This window comes from Centropristis striata, chromosome 17 (genome assembly GCF_030273125.1).
Source record: "Centropristis striata isolate RG_2023a ecotype Rhode Island chromosome 17, C.striata_1.0, whole genome shotgun sequence".
In the NCBI taxonomy this organism is placed as follows: domain Eukaryota; kingdom Metazoa; phylum Chordata; class Actinopteri; order Perciformes; family Serranidae; genus Centropristis; species Centropristis striata.
This window is the reverse complement of record NC_081533.1, coordinates 34,707,913-34,731,029: the sequence shown is the minus strand read 5'-3', so window position 1 is coordinate 34,731,029 and position 23,117 is coordinate 34,707,913. Positions and strand designations below refer to the sequence as shown.

Below are 23,117 nucleotides of genomic sequence, written 5' to 3'. Positions count from 1 at the left end.
CACAACAGCCTGGCACCTCCTCCTCATGCTGATCACACGCTGCTGTGGGATGGCCTCCCATTCTTTAACCAGCATTTGTCGTAAGTTACAGCAAATCAAAAAACACAACAACAAAACAGAAAACACAATTTGATTTGTTGTTGTGTTTTCTGTTTTGTTGTTGTGTTTTTTGATTTGTTGTTGTGTTTTCTGTTTTGTTGTTGTGTTTTCTAATTTGCTGTTGTGTTTTTTGATTTGTTGTTGTGTTTTTTGATTTGTTGTTGTGTTTTCTGTTTTGTTGTTGTGTTTTCTAATTTGCTGTTGTGTTTTTTGATTTGTTGTTGTGTTTTTTGTTTTGTTGTTGTGTTCTCTGATTTGTTGTTGTGTTTTCTGATTTGCCGTTGTGATTTGCACTTCAGGGCCACCGTAGTAATCAGCTTGTGGGAGGTCAGGTTACAAGTAGGCGGGTTTCTACCCAGATATGTCCCAATGTTTGATCCCATTTTGATCCAGTAGATGACCAGTGAATACTCTTCTATCCTCTCAGGATCATTAGGATTTGAGATGAACAGTAGGTGGCGCCAATTCACTGATATCACTGCAGAAGAAGAGGACGCTACAAGATGAAGTCATCGAACCTCAATGTAGAAAACTTGATGGAATTATGTTTGTTTCAGGAAGGTTACTTCAGATCTGTGAGAAGATGCATTTGGCTTTTGTCAAAAAAGTAAATTTCCACCACAGCCATGCATTAAAATGTCCTCCCCCCCAAAAAAACACTTTTAGCCGTTTCCATGTGCTTCATGCTGATGTCGACCATAGATCACAATCTTACGACTCAGCCCTCAGAATACAGCATATATTTACAAAAACAAAAATGTATCTGTGTTAAATGACCCAGCATTATAAGTCAATTCACCCTGAAGTGATATTCAGCTTATTTCCCAGTGAGCCTGTGTAATATATTTCATATTAGCTGATTCATTACAATCTGTTGACATATATGATAGAACGCAGTCTGCTAATGCCCCAAACAAGCTGTAATTATTTCACATGAGATTGTTTATATATATATATATATATATACATAAAAAGGCACTGAGCCTCCACTATATTCTTGCTCTGACCCTAGACTATAGATCCAGAAAATTAATTTCCTCATCTTTGATTGCCTACTTACAAAAAAACTAAGGGGACAATGGTCCAACGACTGAGCAATGACCAATGACTTGTACCCATAAATGCTCCTCACTTCTTATAGAAGGGCCTTTTTCTGAAATCTGTCTAGACTATTAAGAGCACTGTATGTGATAGTTATCAGATCCTCTCCTTCATGGTCATAAACTGCTGAATGTTCAGTATAACTCTGACTGTTTCTGAGGAAGTTCTTTGGTTTCCACCACTTTTGCAGAAACACCGAGACGTCTGCATGATTTCTGGGGAACTCGTCTATGCTGTGGTAAGTTTTTGCTAACACTTTACAATAACCATCATTTATAAATGGTAAACAGATAGTTTGTTAATGTTTAATCATAATTTATAAACCCTATATAGGCCATTTAGAATTGTAAATAGATAATTTATTAATGTTTAACTAACTACTTCATTTATAAATGGCAAATAGACGGTATATTAATGTAAGTTTATAGTTACTTTACCATTAACAAACAATCAAATTAAAATTAATGGTTTATTAATAGTTTTAGTTGCACTCATTTTAACATTTTTAACACCATATTAAGTATATTAATGATTTTTGAAATGATTCATATAACTAAGAAATTGGTTGACATTTTTTTAAGATGTTAATAATTGGTTTATAAACCATTTATAAACATTATTTAGTTGGTTATTGTAAAGTGTTACCAAGTTTTTTGTTTTTTTTTTGTTTGTTTTCTACTTTAAACTGTCACATTTACTCATTTGTTGAAAATAACATTAAATGTACTCATAGAAGTTATTTTAATCTAAAAGAACTAACTTAAATTTTGAACTTCTTCGTTTTCTTGATTATGTATTCTTTCCCTTTAAAAAGAAAAAAGCCACAGCCATGATCCAAGCCTTGAGAGCTTCATTTGTCTCCATAAATAATGTTCTTTATTTTACTTTAAATGTATTTTACTCAGCAATAAATCCCACTTCTCTACATTAAGATCATCTTTGACAATTTTGTAATATCAGGCTGTTAGTTCTTAACAGCTGAACCATGGAAACATTTGTATTCATCATCAGAAATACACTGTTTTAAAAAGGAGCAATTACTAACACAGTGAGAAAAACAAAAAAAATTGCATCACAGCCCTCTGAATTGGTATTTAATGGTGAGTCGTTTCGTGGTTTCTTTCCATATTTCTAATCATCGTGTTTTTGGTTTTGGAAAGTCTTTATAAAGTTTCTAGTTGATGGAGAGTTTTTTTGACATGTGTCACCCTCATAACAGCCACAGACAAACCACTTTAACACGTAAAACAAAGTTTCACAGGTACAGTAGTGTTCAATATAATAGCAGTCCAATGTGACTAACCAGATTAATCCAGGTTTTTAGTATTAGTCAGGCGGTTTAGGACCAGATTTGGGAAGAAAGGGGACACGTCGGACAAAAGCACCACATTTTTTCCACATGCTCTCTATCACTATAGGTTTCAATTTTTGGTAGGAGCCACTTCATCAAGATTGCAGATCGGAGATGGCAGCCATATAAATTCTATGAGAACCAGTATATCTTCTAAGCCACTTAGAAGGTCAATCTTAGTGTCAAAATATACATTTTCTGGGTCAAAGAATAATTTAAAGCTACTGAGAATATCACTAGATGATCAAATAGATATGTTCATTTTGGCCATGTATTTACATAATTATTAGATTCCGAACATTTTCAGCTCAGGATTCTCTGCTGCAGCACTTGAAGCGAGTTGCCTACCAGTCTGGGTGAAAATGAACATTTCTATTTGATCAAATAATCATCTAGTGATATTCTCAACAGCTTTAAATGATTCCTTGACCCAGAAAATGTAGATTTTGACACAAAGATTGACCTTCTGAGTGGCTTGGAAGATGTATTGGTTCTCATAGACTTTATATGGGTGCCATCTCGGATCGGCCATCTTGATGAAGTGGCTCCTACCTAAAATTGAAACCTATGGTGATAGAGAGCACGTGGAAAAAATTTGGTGCTTTTGTCCAGCGTGTCCCCTTTATTTAGCTAAGCCGCCTGACTATGTATGTCCCAGGATAATGAGAAAAATGTTCAACTATGCAATTCAAGAGATTATTTATCAAAACTAAATATATGCAACTCTGTTTGTCTGTCTTCTCTCCTCTGTCCTGATGATCCAAAGTGTTTGACGATGTCGTCCCTGAAGACGAGACCTCTCTTCCTCCTCGTCACCTTCACCGTCCTGTCTGTCGTTCCCATGGCGGCCGAGGTGGTGATGTCCATAAGCGACTGTGAAGAGTTTCTTCTCCAGGAAACTCCGCCGCAAGTCCCGGGCATTTTGGAGGCTGGGAGAATCCTGGACCAGAACCGATACAAACCCATCTGCCAGACCTTCGAGAACCAGAGACGGTTTGTGACGCTCTACGACAAAAAGAACAAGATTCCGGTGTTTTCTGCTTACAAGTACAGAGGAGGAGTCGGGAAGAGACCGTCCAACGACTGGAAGATAGAGCCACAGGTTGGTTCTTCTTGTTTCTTGATACAAGAATAAATTAACCCTCTATGGTACGGTGTTTCCCTCAGGCAACATCCCCATTTTTGGAATTTTGCAGTCAAATTCTGCTTTCAAAAAGAAAGTCTTTTTCTATGATTTCTAACAGATTAACTTGTGGTCATTAGTGATAGACAGAGATCAGAGTATTTATCAGAGATAAATACATTGTTGGGAAGTGTAATTTATAATAAATCTAAATTGTGCTATGGGATTTGTAAGTTAAATTAAATTTTGGACACAAATAGTTATTTCTGCATAAATGTGTACACTGTAAAAAAAAAAGATAAATAATAGCTACTCAAAAAGATTGAGGCAACAGATTGCACGCAATATTATTAATGAAATCTAACTACGTTACAAGTTGAGTTAATAACAACTTAACAGGAAGTGCCTGTCAATTAATAACGGACTAATTCTATTGTGTTGGATTAATTCTAAATTCTCTTGATTTAGAATTACAGACACATAAAGATTATATTTAATGTGATCAAAATAAGTAGATTCTATCTCAAACATTTTATATTAAAGTTACTCAAACAACTGCCTCAAAATCAAGGACGCATTTATATTTAATACATTTTATCATTTTGTGTCTTTTTTTGGTCATTTTGTGTCTTTTTTGGTCATTTTGTGTCTTTTAAGTCATTTTGTGTCTTTTTTTGATCATTCTGTGGTCAATTTGTGTCTTTTTTGGTCAATTTGTTTCCCTTTTTTGGTCATTTTGTGTCTTTTTTTGGTCATTTTATGTCTTTTTGGTAATTTTGTTTCTTTTTGGGGTCATTTTGTGTCTTTTTTGGTCATTTTGTGTCTTTTTTTGGTCATTTTGTGTCTTTTTTTGGTCATTTTGTGTCTTTTTTGGTCATTTTGTTTCTTTTTTTGGTCATTTTGTGTCTTTTTTGGTCATTTTGTTTCTTTTTTTGGTCATTTTGTTTCTTTTTTGGGTGATCTGAACTGTGCGTGTGAGATTGTGTTCAGTGAGTGGGGGTCGCGGACAACATGGATGTTAAATTGGGGGTCGCCACTCAAAAAGGTTGAGAACTACTGGTTTAGGGAACCAGGATGCTGTGAAACTGAGCCCGCTACAGCCCTTTAACCAAGGGGTTAAAGAATGTTTTAACTGTAGACTTTTTTAATCTTATAGCTCCTCTACCTGCATCAGTAACTCTCTAACCCTTTTAACTCTTACAGCTTGAGGAAGAAGACGACAAGAACATGAAGGCTGGGGACAAAAACAAGACCTACCATCACCAGGCTGTGGACACCAATTACAGACGCAATAAAGTGTTCGACAGGGGCCATTTATTTCCGAGCTCTCACGCCTTCAACAGATCTGACAAAGTGTCCACCTTCACCCTCACCAACATCGTTCCACAGGCGGGAAAGTTCAACAAGGGAAGCTGGAGCAGAATGGAGTCGTGCATCAAATGTGTGATGGACAAACACTGCAGGAACAGTAACGGTGTCATCGAAGGCTTCGTGGTAACGGGAGCGCAACCCAGCACCAACAACATCCTCCGGAACAGGGTTAATATTCCCGCCACGCTCTGGACGGCGTTCTGCTGCTACAGCTCCAACATGGCGGCATGGATAGCCAGCGCTCACTGGGGCGCCAACGTTGCACCTACGGACAAACATCTGCAGACGAAGACTCTGGAAGAACTCCATCAAGAACTGCGGACGCCGGATTCTGGATTTCAAGTGTTTCCAGGAACTCAGTGTCCCCTCCAGAGCACCGTGACTGATCTGTACCCGGAGATTAAACACTGCAACTGCCCCTCTCCAACATCTGGCCCTCGTACTTCAACATCTGGCCCTCGTACTTCAACATCTGGCCCTCGTACTTCAACATCTGGCCCTCGTTCGTCAACATCTGGCCCTAGCACTTCAACATCTGGTCCTGACACATCAACATCTGGCTCTCACACATCAACATCTGGCCATTACATTTCAACATCTGGCCCTCACACATCAACATCTGGCCCTCACACTTCAACATCTGGCCCTCACACGTCAACATCTGGCCCTCACACTTCAACATCTGGCCCTCACACATCAACATCTGGCTCTCACACATCAGCATCTGGCCCTGACACTTCAACATCTGCCCCTGGCACTTCGACATCTGGCGCTCACACATCAACATCTGGCCATTACACTTCATCATCTGGCTCTCAAAGGTCAACATCTGGCCCTCACACAACATCTGGCCCTCACACATCAACATCTGGCCCTCACACATCAACATCTGGCGCTCACACATCAACATCTGGCCCTTACACATCAACATCTGGCCCTCACACTTCAACATCTGGCCCTCACACATCAACATCTGGCCCTCGTACCTCAACATCTGGCCCTCACACGTCAACATCTGGCCCTCACACATCAACATCTGGCCCTCACACGTCAACATCTGGCCCTCGTTCTTCAACATCTGGCCCTCGTACTTCAACACCTGGCCCTCGTACTTCAACATCTGGCCCTAGCACTTCAACATCTGGCCCTGGCACTTCAACATCTGGCCCTAGCACTTCAACATCTGGCCCTAGCACTTCAACATCTGGCCCTGGCACTTCGACATCTGGCCCTCACACAACATCTGGCCCTCACACATCAACATCTGGCCCTCACACATCAACATCTGGCCCTTACATGTCAACATCTGGCCCTCACACTTCAACATCCGGCCCTAGCACTTCAACATCTGGCCCTAGCACTTCAACATCTGGCCCTCACACATCAACATCTGGCTCTCACACATCAACATCTGGCCCTAGCACTTCTACATCTGCCCCTAGCACTTCAACATCTGGCCCTCGCACATCAACATCTGGCCCTTACACGTCAACATCCGGCCCTAGCACTTCAACATCTGGCCCTGACACTTCAACGTCTGGCTCTCATTGGTCAACATCTGGTCCTGACACATCAACATCTGGCCATTACACTTCAACATCTGGCTCTCACATCTCAACATCTGGCCATGACACATCAACAACTGGACATTACATTTCAACATCTGGCCCTCGCACTTCAACATCTGTCTCTCACACATCAACATCTGGCCCTCACACTTCAACATCTGGCTCTCACACATCAACATCTGGCCCTCACACATCAACATCTGGCCCTCACAAGTCAACATCTGGCTCTCACACATCAACATCTGGCCCTCACACGTCAACATCTGGCTCTCACAGTTCAACATCTGGCCCTCACACGTCAACATCTGGCCCTCACACGTCAACATCTGGCCCTCACACATCAACATCTGGCCCTCACAAGTCAACATCTGGCTCTCACACATCAACATCTGGCCCTCACACATCAACATCTGGCCCTCACACGTCAACATCTGGCTCTCACAGTTCAACATCTGGCCCTCACATGTCAACATCTGGCCCTCACAAGTCAACATCTGGCTCTCACACATCAACATCTGGCCCTCACACATCAACATCTGGCCCTCACACGTCAACATCTGGCTCTCACAGTTCAACATCTGGCCCTCACACGTCAACATCTGGCCCTCACACGTCAACATCTGGCCCTTACACGTCAACATCTGGCCCTCACAAGTCAACATCTGGCCCTCACACTTCAACATCTGGCTCTCACACGTCAACATCTGGCCCTCACAAGTCAACATCTGGCCCTCACACTTCAACATCTGGCTCTCACACATCAACATCTGGCTCTCACACATCAACATCTGGCCCTCACACATCAACATCTGGCCCTCACAAGTCAACATCTGGCTCTCACACATCAACATCTGGCCCTCACACATCAACATCTGGCCCTCACACGTCAACATCTGGCTCTCACAGTTCAACATCTGGCCCTCACACATCAACATCTGGCCCTCACACGTCAACATCTGGACAATACATTTCAACATCTGCCCCTCACACATCAACATCTGGCCCTCTCTAGTCTTGTTTGACCTCCATCTTAATGTTCCACTCCAACATCTAACCCACTCACCTCAACATCTGGCCTCACAGGACCTCTGAAGTAAATATTTTAACTTTTATTTTCTCTTTTTCAACAACATGTAACACTGGGCGATCTAACAAGAGCTTGTTATTCAGACTCCAGAATCATTAATAATGTTAAAATTAATAAAATATGTTGTTGACCACAGTCATGTTTTAGTATTTTGTAATGGAAAGTGTTGTTCTACAGTCGGGCCAGTGTTTGTACAAAAGGAATCTGAGTCAGTCGCCAGTCTGGTTGAGAAGTGAAGTTAAAGCTGTAAGATTAATGGAGACACTGTGAAGCAGAGCAGATCAGATTACTGTAAAATGGAAAACCCCTGGTGTGGATTCATTTTTATCTCTTGTTATTATCTGTTATTGGACTGAGAATACCTGAACAGAACCGGTTCTTTAGACATCAAAGCTATAGTTCACCACTCAGTTTGAGCTCAAAATAATAGATGCATTCAGTAAATACACAAAATTCTACATTAGGTGTTTGTTAATTTAATCTGCAAAATAAATATTTCCCAACTGCCTGCACTGGTATTTTTGCTCTTTGTGATTTCTTTTGTAATAACTAACTGTCATCAAGTGCATTTTCTTGTACAGATGTGCAAACGCTCATAGAACTACAAATGCACCACGACGTCCTCTTGTCAAGGCCACTCACTCACATATGATGTTATGAAAACAAAACACATCAGCATCAGTATAATCTGGCAACATTTACCCACTACATAGATACGACTACTACTCCTACTACTACTACTACTACTAATAATACATTTAATTTGGGAGGCGCTTTCTTGGCACTCAAGGACACCGTACCGTACAAAAAGACAGAAAAAGATCGGGAAGGAAGTGTCCTCAATTTTCACAAAAAAATAAGTAAGCAACCACTTTCAAAGCATCCAATATTTATTTAACAACACCTATTCCCAGCAGCACAAACATATTGAATTTATAGAGCCATCACAGAGGAAGACAAGACACAAACTATAATCAAGAATCTAGAATCAAGTAGCATTTTGGTCCTCAGCTCATTTTAAACAGAAATCACCCTGAAATCACCATCATTTTTGAGCAAATTGCCAGAGGTAAATAAAAAAAGGTAAGCTTAACCAAAACTGGAAAATAATGTACATTTCAGAATTATACAAGTAGGCCTTTTTCAGGGAACAAGAAATGGGTTAACAACTTAACTCTATGGAGTCTTGGGCTATTTTGTCCATTTTTGAATTCTTTTCATGTCTTTGTAAGTCATTTTGTGTCTTTTTTTAGTCATTTTGTGTCTTTTTTTGGTCATTTTGTTTATTTTTTTGGCAATTTGGTGTCTTTTTTTGTCATTTTGTGTCTTTTTTTAGTCCTTTAGTCCAACATAAAATGTGATATTGAATCTTTTTTTTACTTTCAAAACACTATCATGCTCAATAAAGAATTTTAAATGTTGCAAATGTGCATTAATTTCAGAGTACACTGAGACATTAAACTGCATCATTTTCAATTAAATTCTGGAAAAGTTGGTGTGTTCTAAAACTTTTGACCAGTAGTGTATATTTTTACAACCTTATTGGCTATTAATCCTGTGGGTCAGACCTGCCTGTCTTCAGATATACATGGTTTTCACTGGGCAGGAAAGAACAGAAGCTAATGCAGTAGAGGAAGTTTAATCACAGCAGTCAGGGAAAGTCCCTGAATAAGGGACTATGTCACCTCTTTCTATTCATTTTATGGTTTTTAAAGCTTTACTACAGCCGCGCCTCCACTGAAATTAAATAAAGACTTCCTTCGCACAGTTTCACTTAATACATCACTCAGTTGGATTCTGTTCTGTCAGGTATCACGAAGCTCTGATCTCAGACGGTAAGGTTTTCCTTTGTTTAATTTTTATGGCTGTAACTGACTATGATTTCATTCTTTGACAAATCTTCTGATCATTGTAATATAAGAATTATATGTATATTCATTTATATGATTATTTAATTGGCTATAAATTGTTCTAAATGTCTATTATATTGGGAAAAGAAAAAATGTACTGAGAGTCCAATGTGGCGACTTTGCACGTCTGTTTTGAAAAATAAATAAATAAATAAATAAATAAATATATATATATATATATATATATACATATATGTATCCATACATATACACATATACATACATACATACATATACATACATACATATACACATATATATACATACATACACTACCGGTCAAAAGTTTTAGAGCACACCAACTTTTCCAGAATTTAATTGAAAATGATGCAGTTTAATGTCTCAGTGTACTCTGAAATTAATGCACATTTGCAACATTTAAAATTCTTTATTGAGCATGATAGTGTTTTGAAAATAAAAAAAAGATTCAAAATCACATTTTATGTTGAACTAAAGGACTAAAAAAAGACACAAAATGACCAAAAAAAGACACCAAAAGACACAAAATGACTAAAAAAAGACAAAAAATGACCAAAAAAGACACAAAATGATACCAAAAGACACAAAATGACTAAAAAAAGACACAAAATGACCAAAAAAAGACACAAAATGACACCAAAAGACACAAAATGACTAAAAAAAAAGACACAAAATGACCAAAAAAAGACACAAAATGACTTACAAAGACATGAAAAGAATTAAAAAATGGCCAAAATAGCCCAAGACTCCATAGAGTTAAGTTGTTAACCCATTTCTTGTTCCCTGAAAAAGGCCTACTTGTATAATTCTGAAATGTACATTATTTTTCAGTTTTGGTTAAGCTTACCTTTTTTTATTTACCTCTGGCAGTTCACCACTTACCTTTGGACCCTTTCAAGCTGTTCATTTGACTTGAACTGCTTGAATTTCAGTAAAAAACTGGAAAAATTGGGGTGTTTTGACCGGTAGTATATATATACATACATATACACATATACATACATACATATACACATATATATACATATACACATATATACACACACTCATATATATATATATACAGATTATATTATTAGATTATATATATTAAGTATAATGACAACACAAAACAAATAATAAAAACGTTTTCCGTTTGCGTAAGGAACGATATGTACATTCCACAATTAAGTAAAGAACACGGCGTCGCTGACAAACAGTTACAGCTCCAACCAACCAGCACACCAAGGCAGATAAATTACAGGGAAAAAAAGGTAAAAACAACTATGTTAATATTCCAGTAAATCAAATACTTATGTCCATATTCATGCCTATGTGACCAATATTTTTAATCACTACAAAGTCATAAATAAAAGGTCAGTTTTTCCAAATCAAACATTTACTTTACAATCACTGTCCACTCTCCTTTTGTTTGTGGGTCCTTATCTCGCCATCATTTAGTCATAGCTGCAAGTAAAACTGTTTCTGGTCTACTACTCTGAGTCATTTCTACTTGGAGCAGATTTCCTTTGTTAGGGTTATCTTTCTCGAAGGAAGTTTTCCCCTGGATGTCCCTCCAGGAAGCAAAGTCATATTTTCTTTGAGTCCACATAATGAGGCTGGTCCCTGCAGGTACAGTAGATTAGATTCATTTGGGAAAGCACCGCAGCGCTGGCTCTGATGATGCTTTAGCAATCATTAATACCCCCTTCCACCTCTCTGTGTGACTCATGTGGACATTCACCATGCTTCATATCTGAGGTCCTGAGTCATCTGGAAGTTTCCAACGCCCCCCAGTGGTAGCATCATCATCATCATCATGCATGTTGTAGCTCTGAGAAAAAAAAAGTGGTGAAAGGAGCACATGGACTACACCCATTTTCAATAGGATTGTCTCATTTTCTACAAATCTGACTAACTAACTTTAAAGCGATTATAATTAATAGCCTTTATTACCGGTTTCAAAACATGATCATATTTCAGATGTTTGTCGCAGAGAACTTGTTGGTGAATAATACAAGGGAGTTTTATAGCTTTACCGCCTTCTTCGCTGACTTTGTCACAGACGATGGTTAATAATCCACTTTGCGTGCCAGCCATGGCAGGTGCACCATCTGTAATAAACGGACTTTAATCCTCCATGTCATCAATGGCGGAACAAACAGAAACAAATATCTGTTCCTCTTTTTTGGCCCTTAAGGCTCTGGAGGTCAAGTAGCTCTTTGCTTTCATTCATTTAGTTGTCCACTATACTCTAAAAAAAAATCAGTAACTGAGCGTTGTCATATGCGTCCGTGTTTTCATTGCAGGCTAACGAAAAAAAGTCTAACTCAGCTCCCTTTGCCTCAAACTGTCTCTTAATATCAGATGAAAAGTCTTCAGTTCTCCTTACGGCTGTGTTACGAGCCAGGCAAACATTGGTAAACTCTTGCTGCTTTTCAGGACAAATTTTCTCCACCATTTTCATCACACAGTCTTTTATAATTTCACCATCAGTAAAAGGTTTGCAGTGACATTCGACTCACAGGCTCTTGTGAAAAAGCGCTGCTGTGCTGTTAAAACAGCTTCCACTTGCTTCTTTTTGGACACATGTTTTTTTTGTTTTGTTTTTTGTAAGTGCTGGCAGGCCACATATTATTGATTTTATGACAGAGGCTGTGGGCCAGTGGGAATTTGAACAGGGGCCGCATTTGGCCCGCAGGTTGGGGTTTGGACATGCCTGCCTTAAATGGTAACTGTCATGATTTCCTACATGTAGTGTGTAATTACTGGGTCAGCAAGTGTTTTCAAATCGGACTCATAATGTCTGGCTGCTAAAGGTCTTCATCACCTAAACGTTAATCTCAATAAACAGATTTTACATCTGAATGCATAATATGGAAGTAAGGGACCATATTTTGGTATTGGAAGCATTCTGTCAATCACATTTGAGCTGGCTTTGGTTGACAATTCTTTTGTTCCTTTCCCTCCAAAGAATAATCTGTATGTGACGATGACTTCACCAGAGAGATGGAGTTTCCTGCGCCTCGCTGCCCTCCTCCTCCTGTCCATCGATCCCACAGTACCTGAGGTGGTGAACTCGATGTCAGACTGTAACCAGTTTCTCCTTGAGGGGCATTCACCACAGGTTCCAGGAATCTTGGAAAATGGGAGAATCCTACACCAGAACAGATACAAAACTATTTGCCAGACATTTGGGAACAAGAAGTGGTTTGTAACGCTTTACGACACAAAGAACAAGATTCCAGTGTTTTCTGCTTACAAGTTCAGAGGGAAGACGAAAAGCACGAAAAGACCCCCCAACGTCTGGAAGATAGAGCCACAGGTACGTTTTTGGAATCAGGCTAAATCACATTAGCTGAGTTTACTATATAATCACCAAAACCAGCAAACAAACAACTTTGTTCTACTTTATTTTACCATACCCTTACAATATGAGTAGTTCTAACCATTCCAATTTTTGCAGCTTGAAGAAATAAACACCAACAACATGAGGGATGAAAGACTCCACCACCAGGCCAGTGACAGAGATTATAAAACCGAAGACAAGCTTTATAATAGGGGTCATTTATTTCCAAGTATGCATGCATTTGATGAAAGTGACAAAAAGTCAACATTCACCCTGACAAACATTGTTCCACAAGCAACAACTTTCAATGGTGGCAGCTGGCAAAGAATGGAGAAATGCATGAAATGTGTCCTGACAAAGTACTGTATCAACAATAATGCTGCCATTGAAGGCTTTGTAGTGACCGGGGCCCAACCCAGCAACAACGACAAACTTAATAAAAAGATTAATATACCCTCCATGCTCTGGTCAGCATTCTGCTGTTACAGTCAAAACATGAACAGGTGGCTAGCGAGTGCACACTGGGGCGACAATGTTGCAGATGAATCTAAATCTAAATATTTACAGACTAAAAGTTTAGCAGAACTTTATCAAAAACTGAGCAGTATGAGCTCAGGACGTTTTGAGGTGTTTCCCAAAACACAGTGTCCTTTAAGCACAACTGTTGCTGAGTTGTACTCAGAAATGAATGATTTGTGTGACTGCCCACCTCCAACTTCATCTACATCTGCTCCACCCACCACCACAACTACCACAACCACTACTACAACCACCACTACAAAGAAAAAAGAGAAAGATCCAGAAAATAACAATAACAGTGGGCAAGGAGAAGGTGGTGGTGGACTGGGCGGTGGTGGACTGGGAGGTGGTGGACTGGGCGATGGTGGGCTGGGAGGTGGTGGACTGGGCGGTGGTGGGCTGGGCGGTGGCGGTGGTGGGCTGGGAGGTGGTGGGCTGGGCGGTGGTGGACTGGGCGGTGGTGGACTGGGAGGTGGTGGACTGGGCGGTGGTGGGCTGGGCGGTGGTGGACTGGGAGGTGGTGGGCTGGGCGGTGGTGGGCTGGGCGGTGGTGGACTGGGAGGTGGTGGACTGGGCGGTGGTGGGCTGGGCGGTGGTGGACTGGGAGGTGGTGGGCTGGGCGGTGGTGGGCTGGGCGGTGGTGGACTGGGCGGTGGCGGTGGTGGGCTGGGCGGTGGTGGACTGGGAGGTGGTGGACTGGGCGGTGGTGGGCTGGGCGGTGGTGGACTGGGCGGTGGTGGACTGGGCGGTGGCGGTGGTGGACTGGGCGGTGGTGGGCTGGGCGGTGGTGGACTGGGAGGTGGTGGACTGGGCGGTGGTGGGCTGGGAGGTGGTGGGCTGGGCGGTGGTGGGCAGGGCGGTGGTGGACTGGGCGGTGGTGGACTGGGAGGTCCAACAGTTCCGGCTACTTCGCAGACTTCTACTAGCACATCTGCTCCTCCTGCTTCTACATCTAGCCATGCTGCTACCACAACTAGCATTCCCTCTACTACTGCTTCACCAAGTAGTACAACTACACCTCCAACTACAGAAACACCAACAACTACCATTACATTAACAACCACTGCCCCACCAATCACAACATCTCTTCAATCAACTATAACTGCCACTCAAACAAATACTAAACCCCAAACTGACACAACCAGCTGGACATCCACAACTATCATTCCTACAAATTCTGAACTCCACACCACCCATACATCATTGACAGCCAGTCCTTCAACTTCTGTATGCAAAAGTAACAACCACAAATGTATGTCAACCATTCCTGCAAGTTCTGAACCCCAAACCAACACAACAAACCAGACATCTATGTCAACCATAACTATGACTTCTGAACCCCAAACCAACACAACCAACCAGACATCTATGTCAACCATAACTATGACTTCTGAACCCCAAACCAACACAACCAACCATACTTCAATGTCAACCATTCCTATGACTTCTGAACCCCAAACCAACACAACCAACCAGACATCTATGTCAACCATTCCTACAACTTCCGAACCACAAACCAACACAACCAACCAGACATCTATGTCAACCATAACTATGACTTCCGAACCCCAAACCAACACAACCAACCAGACATCAAGCACAACCATTCCTGTGACTTCTGAACCCCAAACCAACACAACCAACCATACTTCAATGTCAACCATTCCTATGACTTCTGAACCCCAAACCAACACAACAGCTCAGTGCCTCAACATCTCCACTTCTAGCCCTCTGTCTTCTTCAGCTCCTTCTTCAACCCTTTACGCATCATGTTCATGCATATTTTGTATATTTTTTTTGCTGATGCCTAATTAACAAATATGCAAGTAGAATCATAATGGATGATGTACATGCCCCCCTGCAATACCTTATAATCAATAATCATAAAATATACAACGTTCATGAAGAATACAACTAAAACAGCAAAAGGTTTAAGGTTGATAAGGCGTTGTAAATATTTAAAGTCCTGATGGGTTTGTGATGTGTCAGTCCAAGTACAATTCATTTCATTTTTAAACTGGTGAACATTTGGTTTTATTTTTTAGACCAATACGCTTGTGAATACAAAGTTAAACAAATCAATGATATTACACAAGATTGAAAGAGATCAATTGTACATTTTTTGGAGAGAATGTTTTGTTTGAAGAACACTTTAATTATTTTGATAGCATGAATGATGAAAATGTCCAGTCATGAAAAATGTTAACTTTAAAGAAGTATTTTGACTCCATGTTGATGTTGTAAGATTTTGAAGAATTGTAATCCTGACTTGATTTGTTTATTCTAGACTTGCTTTGCAGCTGAAACATAATAAAATTAATTAAATAATGTTTGCTGACTGTGGCACATCATCCTTCCAGACAGAAAACTCAGCAATGCATGAGCAGAAGACTTTATTGAGACATTAGTAGTTTTCTCTACTTTAAGTTCAGATCTGTGAGAAGCTCACTGACGTCGGCGTAGCCAACTCTGTTGGACAAGATCTTGGCACGAACTTTTGGCTTGATGAGGTGAGGAGGCACACCCATCTGCAGAGCCTTCTTCACCACTGGGCTGTTCATCATCAGCACCTCCTCCAGCTGGTTGGTTTCCATGGGAACCTCCTGGTTCTTCCCGGAGCAGGACCCGTTTTTGGCTGCAAACATGTCTGCCACCAGCTCCTTTATATCGGTATAGTTAGCGCTGTTGGTTTGAACCCTGCGCTGAACGTTCTGGAGGACGAGGTGGTAAGGAAGGTTCATCCGCAGTGCCTCGCGGAAAATAACTGAGTTTTCTGGGCAGGTTCCAGGCACGATGTTAGACCTGGAGGGAATGGTGATGATAACAATAATAATGGTACTGCTAGAGTTTGAAACAACCCTCAAAAAGTGTATTTACTTAAAAAGATCACCAAAATACACCATTTATCATAGAAATTGAAAAACAGGCATTATCGTCAGAATTGAACTTTCCAACTGTCTTTGAATGGATCATTGGTTACGATCATTTCACATAGAAAAATTGACCATAACGAAGCTTAAAATAGTGATAGTGATATTTTTGTAATCATCATTTTATTCTACATGTGTCATTTAAAACATGTCCAAAAAAAAGTGTTTGCACTAACCAGATCCTGTTAAAAACATTCAATTCTGATCCTCAAAGACACTGTGAAGACATGATTGAGATGAACGGTCATGTGACAAATATTCACTGAAAATCTGTTTACTCAGAGCAGAGGGGAGAGGACAGGAGATGCTGTTTACACAGAGCAGAGAGGAGAGGACAGGAGAGGCTGTTTACACAGAGCAGAGAGGAGAGGACAGGAGAGGCTGTTTACACAGAGCAGAGAGGAGAGGACAGGAGAGGCTGTTTACACAGAGCAGAGAGGAGAGGACAGGAGAGGCTGTTTACACAGAGCAGAGAGGAGAGGACAGGAGAGGCTGTTTACACAGAGCAGAGAGGAGAGGACAGGAGAGGCTGTTTACACAGAGCAGAGGGGAGAGGACAGGAGAGGCTGTTTACACAGAGCAGAGAGGAGAGGACAGGAGAGGCTGTTTACACAGAGAGAGGAGAATTATAGATGTATATAGATTTTATATAGTGCAGTGAAATACAAGGACGCAGAGTGGAAAATGTAGAAGGAGCAAAAAAAACAAAACTTGTTGGGGTTCAACGGGTTAACTGACAGGAGACTCAAATAAAGTATTAATCCTCAGTTTTATATTCTATATTCTATAACTACTTTTGGCAGTTTTTTTTAAACTTCGGCTCACAGGTTCTTGTTATTGATGCAGATTTTCAACATTGTTTAGAGGAGTTTTCTTACCCATGTGTGCTGCCCGTAGGAGGAGAGTGATGGTTGGTATCCTGCAGGGAAAACACTGTGGTCAATAAAAAGTTGTGTTTCCGTTTATTTGTTCAGTAAATCTTTGGCAACCTTGTGAAATTACGCAAAAAAGCGACCCTCAGAGGGCGATTATTTGAAGCACTATTAGTCAGAGGTTTTTGTTGATTTTGAGTCTTTTGAGTGAATGTCACTTTGCTGTTTCTGTTAAGCCTGATTTCCACCAGGCGCGTAACGGGCGCGTAATGGGCGCGGTACGGCTGTGCCACGGTCACCGTTGCTGATCCCTGCCACTCCCTTCCATCCCCTTTCAATATAAAACACAATATGCAGTTCATGCAGCCTAAAACTACTTCACATCAACATTATGTTATGACCGGGGCACCAGATCAGCAATCAATCAATCAATCAATCAATCAATCAATCAATCAAAGGGTCTCAGAGGATCGGAGACATGGACGACAAGAGACTGATTGTTGAAGTGGAACATCATACAATCATTTATGACATAACATATTGTTTTTATAAGGATAGATGGTCAGATCAACAGATCTTCCATGTAGGAGAAGCAAAGTAAGCTGTTTGTTGTTATTGTTTACTTTATACAGACAGTTTATCACGGGATCTCGAGGTCTCCCGTACGTTCAGGATTATCACGTGTTCTCGTTATCTCGTGTGTATACGGCTGGCTCGCTACGCTGCCGTTTTGTGCCCGGTGAGAATTGACGCCGGGCAGAGGACGGAAGAAAACCGAAAAAGGGCTCTTAAAGGTGTGTAGTTCTCAGAGTTCCTCAAAAAGAGTCCTCAGAACTATTTAGTCTTAAAACGGCCAAAGAATCTCCACCATGTTTTCTCCTGGTGGTGATTCCCCAATCGTCTCACTGAATTTAGACTTTCTGCCTTCAGTAAAGACGGCAACAAACATTGAGTGGATGAATGTGATCTGTGAGTCTCCTCACAATTAGAGCGATCCACCTCAGAGGGTCCTTCAGCCGGCCAGCACACTTCATGGGAGCCTCTTTGGCGCTACCGCAGTCAGTCATCGAGCTGGTCTAACACATTTGTTAAGCACTGTAGAACACTGAAAAACTCATCAGAGGCCTAAACAGGATAACTTTGGGTTTAATTTTGCACAGCAGGAGGAATAGTCTAGACGGAATTGTCCAAAAAGTGAAAGTGAGGAGCATTTATGGGTACAAGTCAGGAACCGGCCTACTTTACTTATTCCAAGGGTGCTGAATCCAAAAAAAATGGTTCCCAAGCGAAATTTTTAGTTTTTGACCTTCTAATTTGCATATCAATATGTCGGCCAAATTGCCCATCTTGCTCAGTTGTTGGACCATTTTCCCCAAGTTTTTTGTGAGTAGGCAATCAAAAATGAGGAAATTAAGTTTCTGGATCTATAGTCTAGAGTCAGAGCAAGGATATAGTGGAGGCTCAGTGTCTTTTTTATGTATATTTATATATATGCAAAATACCAACTTTTAAGGTGAAATTAAGCATTATTTGTGTGGTTTTTTTTAAGGCCAACATAAATATTCAATCAATATCACTTTTAAATGTTCCAGTTGGTATTTTTCATACATATATATACATAAAAAAAGCCACTGAGCCTCCACTATATTCTTGCTCTGACCCTAGACTATAGATCCAGAAATTTAATTTCCTCATCTTTGATTGCCTACTTACAAAAAAACTAAGGGGAAATGGTCCAATGACTGTGCAAGATGGGCAATCGGCCATTTGATAAACAAATTAGAAGGTCAAAAACTCAAAATTTCGCTTGGGAACCATTTTTTTTGGACTCAGCACCCTTGAGATATGTAAGGTAGGCCGGTTCCTGACTTGTACCCATAAATGCTCCTCACTTCTTATAGGAGGCCTTTATTCTGAAATCCGTCTAGACTAGAAGTGGAGATGAGTTCTTTACACAGTCCAAAAGTCAGCAGTCTTACCTGTGTCCAGTCGGTCTGATGGTGAATGAATGAATGAATGAATGAATGAAGGACATGAACAGACTGAGACAGATTCTGTTCTGCTATCACATCATCAGTCTGAACGTTCCGAGATGGAACCCGAGTGTTCCGGAACATCCGAGTGTTCCGGAACATCTGAGTGTTCCGGAAGAGAAGAAGCAGCAGGCTTCACTTATTCACTAATGAAAAATCCCCAAAAAAAGTTATAACCTTGGCCTTGAGGGGCGAAATGTTCGACTGTCGTGGCACCAAAGAGACCAAATTTAATTCATAGGACTAATAGCTGAAATTACAGATTTATACATATAGACATGCATTGTGTCATCTCAGTTGGGCACTGGTTCTGTGTGATATTATGAGTGTGTGTGTGTGTGTGTGTGTGTGTGTGTGTGTGTGTGTGTGTGTGTGTGTGTGTGTGTGTGTGTCAAGGTTATAATAGTTTTGGATTTTTCATTAGTTTTAGTTTTAATTTTGTTGTGAATTTTTGTTTTCAAATTCAGTTAGTTTTAGTTAGTTTTTAGAGTGAGTTTTCTAGTTTTAGTTTAGTTTTTATTTTTTGAAAATGCTTAGTTTTAGTTTAGTTTTTATTAGTTTTAGTTTTTTGTAATGGGCTATGTGTTGGGTGCCAGATTCAAAGTGGTCATAATAAATTTTGCGTTTATTTCCTTTGGTTTATCATCTCAGCCCCAATAAGGTTATTAACTCTTACAGTTCTGGGTGTTTTGAATTTTGGTTCTAGTGTAAACATCCCAGTCTCAGTAAACATATTCACCATGTGTTGCATGTTCAAATAGAAACACTGAATTATGAATGAAAAAAGTTGACAAAAACGAAAACTAAGGACATTTTCACTATAATTTTAGTTAGTTTTGTAACCACAAAATACAGTTTCAGTTAGTTATCGTTTTCATTTTTATTTCAGTTAACAAAAATGTTTTTTTAATTCTAGTTTTTGTTATTTCGTTAACTATAATAACCTTGGTGTGTGTGTGTGTAGTATCAGATGTAGAGGGGTGCTTGTGTGTGTGCAGCCGTGCATAAACAGCTCAGCTAATGTGGAAGGGGAGGCGAGACGTCATGGATCAGGAGTGAAAAACACACACACACAAACACACACTGCAGTCAAAAGTCAGCAGGAGGGTGGAGTACTTTACTGCTGGAGAGATGATGCAGGACCGGTTGTAGTAGCTGAAAAAAGGTGTAGGCTCGTAGTAAGTCACAATAGTAAAAGTAAACAGTTATAACAGTAGTAGTTATTTTTGGGTGGTAGATATTATACTAATAGTCCTAATAAAAAGACTATTATTAACAGAAGGAGTTGGTTTTGTAGAGGAGAACTCAGTGATTCCTGCATGACTGTCTGAGGTAAGGAAATATCTTTTTTATTCAAACTACACTACCGGTCAAAAGTTTTAGAACACACCAATTTTTCCAGAATTTAATTGAAAATGATGCAGTTTAATGTCTCAATGTACTCTGAAATTAATGCACATTTGCAACATTTAAAATCCTTTATTGAGCATGATAGTGTTTTGAAAGTAAAAAAAAGATTCAAAATCACATTTTATGTTGGACTAAAGGACTAAAAAAAGACACAAAATGACCAAAAAAAGACACAAAATGACAAAAAAAGACACCAAAAGACACAAAATGACCAAAAAAGACACAAAATGACCAAAAAAAGACACAAAATGACCAAAAAAAGACACAAAATGACTTACAAAGACATGAAAAGAATTCAGAAATGGATAAAATAGCCCAAGACTCCATAGAGTTAAGTTGTTAACCCATTTCTTGTTCCCTGAAAAAGGCTATTTCTGCGATAACGGTATTAGGAAATACTTAAAAAGATGTAGAAAATATAATAAATAAAATAAAATAAAATATGATTTTTTTTTTAGACTGTACAAATAAATAAAAATCTAAAATGTAGTGTGAAGTGCAAATCTCAACAGTTGCCAAATACAAAAAATGTACTCTTGACTCTTGAGTATGAGCAAATAATAAAAATAACCATTTAGGGGTTCCGGAGGCATATTTTAATGACATTTTGTAAAGGAGAATAAAGGTTATTTTATGTTTTATTTAAGGCATCTTATTTTGACATTGTTCTTGTAAATTCTGTGGTGGATTCTGCTAACACATCCATGTGCTCTTATTTTGAAAGCTGCATGTGTTTAGCTACAGGGAGTAAGTAGCTTTTTGTGATTAAAACAACTTTAACCAAGACATCAAGAAGAAGGAATGTTGCCAATATCATGATATGCATTTTTTTTAACCATAAAAAAAATATACCGATATTATCGTGAACGATACGATAATTCAGAGGATGGATGGCTTTTATTAAAGTGATCAAACTAGCAGTAGAACTCATCTCTGACTTTATTTCCTGCAGTTAGTGTGGTCACTGTTTGGGGTAATTGTACAGTTTATCAGTTTTTCAGCTTTGAATATGTGAATGAATGCTTTATTTCGGTTACAAAAAACAACAAAAAACAACAACAACAAAAAACAAAAACAAGACAAAACAAAGACAAAATAAAATCATGTTTTTTACAAAAGAATCCATCAGACAGCAACCGAAAAAGGAACAGGCTGAAGCCACTAAAGGCTTATTTTTGCCTCTCCTGTACCATCTACATGTATATACATTACATTATATACATTACATTATATACATTACATTAACTGAGTAATTCACATTGTTACAAAACACATGATACCTTAAACTGAAAAATCAAATTCAATCAAATTTCATTGTAACCCTTGATTTTAGATTTTAAAGTCTTCTTGAAAACTAACATAGAACTACACATCTTTATTTCATCATTTAGTCCATAATTCCATCATTTTACACCTTAATTTATACATTTTTTGAATACAAACAGGAATTGACATGTTTACCACTCGAAACATAATTTCTAATGTTTTTGAATATACAATGTCCTGAAATTTCAACGTGTGTGATCTTATAAAAAGCTGATTTGTAGAATCACGGTATCCAACTTCATTTATTATCCTGATAGCTCTTTTCTGCAGTTTAATTATTGGATCTAGGTTTGTTTTATATGCATTTCCCCAAATTCAATATAATATGAAATATAAAAAAAATATGCCAGTTTGTCTTTTAACCTCTGTAGCTTGATGCAAAAAAACTTGCCCGTCTTGTGTTAAGGCTGCTTCTCTCCACGGTCACCTGATCCCCTTCTCGGCACAGTAAAGGTCAAAGGTCAGGAGGAATTTGTAACAACAGGAAAGTGTGTTTGTAACTGATTAATATTTAATAACACGGACAAACTGTTCTGGAAGAAGGATTTATCTGTGTGTATGTGTGTGTGTGGGGGAGATTAAGAAGTTCAGTTATTGAAGAAATTGATTTATTATTGATAAGATTATGAAAGCCAATAAAGGCTGATTGCATTATTGATTAGGCCGGATAATGCAGCTGCTGAAGTTCCAAAACACTATTATGAGATTACTGAGGGCTGACACACACACGCATTCTTGTACTTCTATCTTTGTGAGGACCCTCATTGTAATAGTGAATTTCCTATCAAGGTTATAATAGTTTGGGATTTTTCATTAGTTTTAGTTTCAATTTTGTTGTGAATTTTTGTTTTGAGTTTTTGGGTCATTTTGTCTTTTTTTGGTCATTTTGTGCCTTTTTTTTGGTCATTTTGCAATTTTTTTTGTCATTTTGTCTTTTTTTTGTCATTTTGTGTATTTTTTTTAGGTCATTTTGTGTATTTTTTTCTGATCATTTTGTGAATTTTTTGGTCATTTTGTGTCTTTTTGGTTTATTTTGGGTCTTTTTTTGGGTCATTTTGTGTGAGAAGTGAGGACCGGCCGAAATGTCCTCACTTTGCAAAAAAGTCCTCA

At 39.2% G+C, this 23,117-nt stretch overlaps 1 protein-coding gene across 1 annotated transcript; it reads left to right on the top strand.

The window, feature by feature from the left end:
• Positions 1-859: 859 nt before the first annotated feature.
• Positions 860-6,175, top strand: LOC131989304 (uncharacterized). The gene is made up of 5 exons (XM_059354496.1): positions 860-926; positions 1,391-1,438; positions 3,318-3,653; positions 4,878-5,765; positions 5,867-6,175. Exons 2-5 carry the CDS (start codon positions 1,409-1,411, stop codon positions 6,173-6,175), a joined length of 1,563 nt encoding a protein of 520 aa, XP_059210479.1. The 5' UTR covers positions 860-926; positions 1,391-1,408.
• The last annotated feature ends 16,942 nt before the right edge of the window (positions 6,176-23,117 follow it).

Bases quoted from the DNA above. Each gene is read 5' to 3' on its own strand.
- LOC131989304 (XM_059354496.1), top strand. From the start codon at position 1,409: ATGATTTCTGGGGAACTCGTCTATGCTGTG. The intron at 1,439-3,317 runs GTAAGTTTTTGC...GATGATCCAAAG, and splicing joins GGGAACTCGTCTATGCTGTG to TGTTTGACGATGTCGTCCCT. The intron at 5,766-5,866 runs GCATCTGGCCCT...TGGCTCTCAAAG, and splicing joins CATCTGGCTCTCACACATCA to GTCAACATCTGGCCCTCACA.